Source organism: Nicotiana sylvestris, chromosome 9 (assembly GCF_000393655.2).
Source record: "Nicotiana sylvestris chromosome 9, ASM39365v2, whole genome shotgun sequence".
NCBI lineage: Eukaryota > Viridiplantae > Streptophyta > Magnoliopsida > Solanales > Solanaceae > Nicotiana > Nicotiana sylvestris.
In genome coordinates, this window is record NC_091065.1 from 77,239,552 (window position 1) to 77,247,947 (window position 8,396).

The 8,396-nt window shown below is 42.0% G+C and overlaps 1 protein-coding gene across 1 annotated transcript; it reads left to right on the forward strand.

Moving 5' to 3' along the window:
• The first annotated feature begins 3,948 nt into the window (after positions 1-3,948).
• Positions 3,949-4,827, forward strand: LOC138877799 (uncharacterized). Its single transcript, XM_070157439.1, has one exon. The coding sequence runs from the start codon at positions 3,949-3,951 to the stop codon at positions 4,825-4,827; it is 879 nt and encodes a 292-aa protein (XP_070013540.1).
• The last annotated feature ends 3,569 nt before the right edge of the window (positions 4,828-8,396 follow it).

Genomic DNA, 8,396 nt, shown 5'->3' on the forward strand with positions numbered 1-8,396 from the left:
ACGCCCAGTCATATACTCAACCTCCTTCCTACTCACAATGGTGTGCCCCAGTCCCACAAAACACCTACTCAGCTCCACAAAATGCTTACCCACCCCCAAGAGCCTACCGAAACCCTGTCGGCCTAGGTTTTCATCCCAAACCAGTGTTTAGAAACGAGAGGTTGCAGTGGAAGAAAACTTTCACCCCGTTGGGGGAATCTTATACCAGTTTATTCCAGAGATTGAGGTAGTTGGATGTGCTGAGGCTGATTGAGTTAAAATTGTCAAACCCTCTTCCAATGAATCTTGATTACTCTCTGAGCTGTGCATATTGTTCTGGTACTCCAGGGCATGATACGGAAAAGTGCTGGCACTTGAAAAATGCCATCCAAGAGCTCATCGACACAAACTAGATTGTGGTCCAAACTCCGGAAGCACCCAACATCAATCAGAACCCATTGCCAATCCATGAGGAAACAAACATGATCGAGATAGTACATAAGGAGGGGGAGCCCAAGAAGCCTTCACAATCCGTTATGATGATTCGGTCTAGTGAGGTCAAGCCAGTCAAAAAACCAATGGTTGAAGGATCAGTGAACAAATTGAGCATGACAAACGGTGAGTCATCTATGGTAGCTGAGAAAAGATCCCCAAGTAATGATGTATCAAAGCAAGATGAGTCATCTATGGTAGCTGAGAAAAGATCCCCAAGTAATGATGTATCAAAGCAAGATAAGTCAAAGGTGGTCGTGCCAGGGTTGGCGAGTAAGCCTATCATAATTGTAGAGGGTGCCCGTACGGACCCTGTCATCATCAATCCTATAACCCAGTTGCCGGTAGTCAACACCAAGGCCATCCCATGGAGCTACGAATGGGTGATAGTGACCTATAAGGGAAAGGAAGTGAAAGAAGAAGTCAATGAGGCCCCGTGATTAACTCGTTCGGGGAGATGCTTTGCCCCAGAAGAGTTAAGGAAAGCTAAAACATCCAGAGATAATCCAGTTCTAGTAAAGAAAGCAGTCACAGAAGAAGAAGCGGAGGAGTTTTTGAGAAAAATGAAGGCACAAGATTACTCCATCATGGAGCAGTTAAGAAAGACGCCCGCTCAGATTTTCTTGCTATCATTGTTGATCCATTCAGATGAGCATCATCGGGCCCTGATGAAAATTCTGAATGAAGCTCATGTCCCCGACAAAATCATAATGAACCATCTGGAGAAAATCGCCAACAAAATATTTGAGGTGAACAAGATCACCTTTTCTGATGACGAGTTGCCCGTGGAAGGTACTGAACCCAACAAAGCTCTCTATCTTACAGTAAAATGTGAAGATTCTGTGGTCACCATGGTGTTAGTTGACAATGTTTCCAGTGCAAACATCTGCACTCTCTCTACTTTGAACAAGTTAAAAGTTGATGATGAGAGGATTCATAAGAACAACATATGCGTCCGAGGTTTTGACGGTGGAGGAAAAGATTTGGTTGGTGATATAATGCTTGAATTGACAATAGGACCGGTTGAATTCACCATGGAGTTCTAGGTATTGGACATGGCCGTCTCTTACAATTTGCTATTAGGTCAGCCTTGGATACATGCCGCCAAAGCAGTCCCGTCCTCTTTGCACTAGATGGTCAAGTTCGAGTGGGATAGATAGGAGATCGTCGTGCATGGTGAGGAGAATTTGTGTGCTCACAATGATGTCTCTATCTCATTTATTGAGGCCGAAGATGACAAAGGGCCTTGGGTCTATCAAGTTTCTTAAATAGTGCCAGTTGAGATGGTTCCAGAAGGGTAATGTATTCCAACTCCGAAGATAGCCTCTACATCTGTCATGGTGGCCTCTAAAATGTTGAGAAATGACTTTATGCCAGGTAAAGGTCTAGGTGCATATTTGTAGGGTATCGTACAGCTAGTGTCCCTCCCTGAAAATTTGGGCACGTTTGGTCTTGGATTCAAGTCCACAACGACAGATGTGAAAAGGGCCAAAAGGTTGAAACAGAGGGCGTGGACACTTCCGAAGCCTATCCCGTGTCTCTCCGGGTCTTTTGTCAAACCCGGTGCCAGGAAACACCCAGTGTCAATGGTTCCAAGTCCTGTGGTTGACATTGATGAAGAGTTAATTGAAAGGTTCCAAAGGTTAGATGTGAACATGGTAGAAGTTGGAGAAGGTTCCAACAAAGCAGACATGCAGTTCGTCGGGCCGAATGTAAAGCTTAACAATTGGAAGGCTACGACTCTCCCTACTTGGAAGGAGTTTTGGTAGTTTGTTTTGTTTTCCTTTCTATCTGGGTTATTATAGGGTTGTGACATAGATTTTTATTTTTCTCTTGTTTGATGTACAAACCATGTTATCCTTTATTTTCAATGAAATACAATTTTCCTTTTCCATCTTTCCTGATAGTTCTTATTTTTGTTTTTTTTTCTTCTTTGTACAGTTTCTTATGCTGGTTTCAATGACATGAACTATATGAGGAATCTTCGGTCAAGTCTTAAAAGTTAATCTAATTCTGAAATAATAACCCAAGAAATATAGTGTGAGGATGAAACAAAATATGATGAGGATGAGGCATTTGAGGAAATTAGTAAGGAATTAAATCATTTTGAAGAAAAACCCAAGCCTAATCTGAATTAAAGGGGAGCAATCAATTTAGGAGATCTAGATAATGTCAGAGAAACCAAGATAAGTGTCCATCTTGAACCCCAAATCAGGGAGGAAATGATCAAAGCATTGTTTGAACATAAGGATATTTTTGCATGGTCGTATGATGACATGCCAGGATTGAGTAGTGATTTGGTGGTCCACAAATTGCCAATTGATCCAGCATTCCCTCCCGTCAAGAAAAAATTAAGGAAGTTTATAACCGATAAGTGTGAAGATTAAAGAAGAAGTCACAAAGTAGCTTGATGCAAAGGTCATTCGAGTCACGCGGTATCCCACGTGGTTAGCCAATATTGTGCTTGTACCAAAGAAAGATGGTAGGACCAGAGTTTGTGTTGATTACCATGACCTTAACAAAGCAAGTCCAAAGGACAACTTTCCACTACCAAATATCCACATTTTGATTGATAATTGTGCCAAGCATGAGTTGGATCTTTTGTGGAATGCTATGCGGAGTATCATCAGATCTTAATGGATTAGGAGGATACGGAAAAGATGGCATTCATCACGCTATGGGGAACATACTGCTACCGGGTCATGCTATTTGGTTTGAAAAACGCTGGGGAAACTTACATGAGGGCAATGACTACCATATTCCATGACATGATACACAAGGATATTTAGGTTTACATGGATGATATGATCATAAAGTCCAGGAAGCAGTCTGACCATGTCAGAGATTTGAGAAAGTTTTTCCAGAGGCTCCGCAGGTACAATCTTAAGCTCAACCCTGCAAAGTGTGAATTTGGTGTTCCATCTGGGAAACTGTTGGGGTTCATAGTCAGTCAGCGGGGCATTGAGTTGGATCCATCAAAGATCAAAGCTATCCAGGAATTACCACCGCTAAAGAACAAGACCGAGATGATGAGTCTGCTAGGGAGGCTGAACTACATCAGCAGGTTTATTGCTCAGTTCACGACAACTTGGGAGCTCATCTTTAAGTTGCTAAAAAGGATGATGCGGTCAAATTGACTGATGAGTGTCGGGAAGCATTCGATAAGATCAAAGAGTATTTGTCGAACCTACCTGTGTTGGTCCCGCAAAACTCGGGAGACCTTTGATTCTTTATTTGACAGTCCTGGATAATTCATTTGGTTGTGTGTTGGGTTAGCATGACATCACTGGCAGGAAAGAGCAAGCCATCTATTATCTCTGCAAGAAGTTCACATCTTATGAGGTTAAGTATCCTCCCCTTGAAAGGACATGTTGCGCCCTGACTTGGGTAGCACAAAAATTGAAGCATTATTTGTCATCCTACACTACTTACCTCATCTCTCGCATGAATCCTTTAAAGTATATCTTTTAGAAGCCCATGCCCACAGGAAAGCTCGCAAAGTGGCAGATCTTGCTCATAGAGTTTGACATCATATATGTGACTCAGACGGCGATGAAAGCCCAAGCTTTGGCCGACCACTTGGCCGATAACCCAGTGGATGAAGAATATGAACCTTTGAAGACTTACTTTCCTGATAAAGAGGTAATGCATATTGACGAGGTCGATAAGGATGAAAAGCCCGGTTGGAAACTCTTCTTTGATGGGGCCGCTAACATGAAATGTGTTGGAATAGGAGCTGTGCTCATTTCTGAAACAGGACACCACTACACTGTCACAGCTCAGCTTCATTTCTATTGTACCAACAGCATGGTTGAGTACGAAGCATGCATTTTGGGTTTAAGGTTAGTTGTGGACATGGGAGTCCAGGAAGTGCTGGTTTTGGGAGATTCAGATATGTTAGTGCACCAGATTCAGGGAGAATGGGAGACTCGAGATTTGAAGCTCATAACATATCGACAATGTCTACAGGGTCTTTGTCAGCAGTTCAGATCAGTGGAGTTCAGGCATATCCCTAGGATCCACAATGAGGTTGCTAACGTTTTGGCTACTCTAGCGTCGATGTTACATCATCCAAATAAGGCTTATATTGACCCTTTGCATATTCAGGTTCGCGATCAGCATGCTTACTATAACATGATGGAAGAAGAACTTGATGGTGAACCATGGTTCCATGATAGCAGAGAGTACATCAGGATGGCGATATATCCGATACAAGCCACATGTGATCAAAAGAGACCAATTCGATGTTTGGCTAGTGGATTTTTCTTCAGTGGGGGAGTTTTGTACAAAAGAACTCCAGATCTTGGATTGTTGAGATGCATAGATGCCAGACAAGCCACGACTATCATGACATAAGTGCATTTCGGGGTTTGCGGGCCACATATGAGTGGGTATGTTCTGGCAAAGAAAATTCTTCAAGCGGGTTATTATTGGCTCGCGTGGAGCTAGATTGCATCAGTTTTTTGCGCAAGTGTCATCAATTCCAGGTGCACGGTGATTTGATCCATTCTCCTCCATCTGAATTGCACACAATGTCCGCACCATGGCCCTTTTTTGCTTGGGGTATGGATGTCATTGGACCAATTGAGCCAGCAACATCGAATGGGCACAGGTTCATTCTAGTGGCCAATGACTACTTCACTAAGTGGGTTGAAGCTAAAACTTTCAAATTTGTGACCAAGAAGGCAGTGGTCGATTTTGTTCATTTGAATATCATTTGTCGGTTCAGAATCCCAAAGGTGATCATCACAGATAATGGTACTAATCTTAACAGTCATCTGATGAAAGAAGTATGTCAGCAATTTAAGATTACGCATCGAAATTCCACCTCATACCGCCCCAAGGCAAATGGAGCAGTCGAGGCAGCCAACAAGAACATAAAGAAGATACTTTGGAAAATGGTGCAAGGTTCCAGGCAATGGCATGAAAAGTTGCCCTTTGCTTTGTTGGGTTATCGCACTACTGTTCGCACTTCAGTAGGTGCAACTCCTTATTTGTTGGTATATGGCATTGAAGCAGTGATACCTACGGAAGTTGAAATTCCAACCCTTCGGATTATTGCTGAAGTAGAAATTAATGACGATGAGTGGGTCAAAACCCGTTTAGAGAAATTAAGTCTGATTGACGAGAAAAGACTGGCAGCAGTGTGTCATGGCCAGTTGTATCAAAAGAGAATGGTAAAAGCATACAACAAGAAGGTGCGCCCCCGGAAATTTGAAGTGGGTCAGCAAGTATTGAAACGCCTCCTTCCACATCAGGCTGAAGCGAAAGGCAATTCGCCCAAATTGGTAGGGGTCGTTCATTGTAACGAGAGTGTTGTCCAATGGTGCTTTGTATTTAACAGATATAGAAAGCAAGTGTGTAGATATGGCTATCAATTCTGATGCAGTCAAAAGATATTATGTATGATTTCTTTGTATTAAATTGTGTTGTTTGTACTTGGCATGTTTTGAAGATTGGAATGACGAAGATATTTTATTCTACTATCTAAATATTACCCCTTTTGAGCCTTATTTATTTTCTTTCATATCCCTCTTTTGGAATCAGTAGCAAAGTTCAGAAACACGGACACAAAAGGTAAATAGAGAAGAAAAGAGAAAAATAGAAGAGAAAAAGAGAAAGAAAAGAATGGGAAAGAGTGAAAAAAGAGAAAAAAAGAAGAAAAAATCAGTAACAACAACAAAGCAATTCCTATGGCATGAACTACATTCGACCTGATTTCTTTTAAAGATATGTAGGAAACCTCATGGTTCGGTCCCACCATATAAAATTTCAAAGCCCCAAGCAAGGAAACTGGGGCAGAATTTGCGGTTTGGTAAAAAGATCTGATTCCAAAAATTGTAATTTTGAACTCATTCAAGCTGTTTTGAGCCTTTATGATATCCTTTCTTTCTAAACCCTATCCAAAAGCTCATATTACGGTCCAAAGAAAGACCTTCCGATCAATCTTCGAGGGATGACAAGTCGAGCAAGTAGAGGTATGGTTCATACCAGGGGCAACACTCCGTTCTAAGTAGGAAAAATGAAAAATGAGAGTCTTATTGGTGAAAACCCTCACGGGCACCGTAAGGCGATGGAGAGCGGAGAGAAATTAAAATAAGAGAGTCTTATTGATGGAAACCCTCATAGGCACTGTAAGGTGACGGTAAGTTGAGAGATGAATAAATGAGAGAGGTTTGTTGGTGAAAACCCTTCAGGGCACCGCAAACCGAATAAGGTTGTTGACTTTGCAAAGGAATCGGATTATGGGAACCCCGGGCATAAAGTGTGAAGACTGAAAGAGGATTGACTGAATGGACTGGGATGATTAATTCGAAGTGCATGTCATGATCATTGATGCCAGCAGTCTCCTCAGATAAGTCCCTTTTCCTTTCTTCCTCAAACAGTCTTTTTGTTAATTTTTCTTCTCTATTCATAACTCTCGAAGTCATTGCGTTTCATTTCCTTTTGGGTCTACTCCTCTAAGACTTTTTCAATGTTAGCCTTGCTAAGCAAAAGAAAGGATTGCAAAGCTTATTACCAACTTTCAAATTGCACAAAAAAGCGAAGTACGGCCACAACATGCCAGAAGTAGCATGATGCAAAACGAAAAATAAGGTGTTAGTCGAGGTTCAAGTGATCAAGTGGTTTCATGAAGTGTGAGAAGAAATACAGAGGCTCATATGGGAAAGACAAATATGTTAAAACAGCAGGTTGACTGTAGGGCACTCGGGTCATTCAGGGTTTCATGGTTAAGGTTCAATCAGAAGCTGAAACAATTCTTTTCCAATCGGATGCAGCTGAGCAGAACAAAGCATGGCAGTGGAAAAGCCATCCTCAGCAAGAATGTCGCAAACTAACCACCACATTTTCAAACTGATGAGATTTTTCTTTGATTGAAACAGGGGCAGGAAATTTTGTTTGTTCCGGAGAAACCCTCCGTGAAGAAAGCGGGTGCCAGACAAGCTCGGCAGCAAGTTTCCGGTACCCTCCTGGATAACAGGATTTAGTAAGTTTTGAGACCCTCGCAAATGACAAGGTCTGGCAAGAGTTCTACTTGTGGGAAGTATAATTTAGCATTTAAGTTTTTTACTTTTGAGATGAGACTTGGTTTGAAATTTTCAGGATAAGGGAATTTAGCTTAGAACTTGCTTTGATAACAAGAATCAGTTAACATTCACAGATGTTCCCAATATCAGACGGGGGCAGAAAAATTTCTTTTGTTTTGTCTGTTTTGTTGTAATCAGGTGACCACCTAGAGAACAAGGCAAAATAGTTTCAAGTAAACAAGAGAAAATAATTCAAGTTTCAAGGAAAAACATTTTCAAGTAAATAAGAGAAGATGGTTCAGGTGTTAGCAGTCAGGCGCCCACCTGGAAAACAAGGGAAAATGATTCGAGTTTCAAGGAAAAGCAGGTCAAGTTCAGCAATCAGGCGCCCACCTGGAGAACAAGGGAAAATAGCTTAAGTTTTAGGAAAAGCAGGTCAAGTTCAGCAATCAGGCGCCCACCTGGAGAACAAGGGAAAGTAGTTCAAGTTCCAGGAGAAAGGAAGACAATCTGAAGTTCAGCAATCAGGCACCCACCTGGATAACAAGGGAAAATAGTTCAAGTTTCAAGGGAAAGGAAGACAATCTGAAGTTCAGCAATCAGGCACCCACCTGGAGAACAAGGGAAAGCAGTTCAAGGAAAAGCAGTTCGAGTTTTAGCAATCAGGCGCCCACCTGGAGAACAAGGGACATCAGTTCAAATTTCAGCAATCAGGCGCCCACCTAGAAAATAAGGGAAGGCAGTCCAAGTTTTGAAGGAAGACAGTTCAAACGTTGGCAATCAGACGCCCACCTGAAAAACAAGGGAATTCACTTCAGCATGCAATTCAAGTCAGCAACAAAGGAAGCTCACCTGGAGAGTACCAGTCAACAGAGCAGCAGAAACTGCAAGATCAAG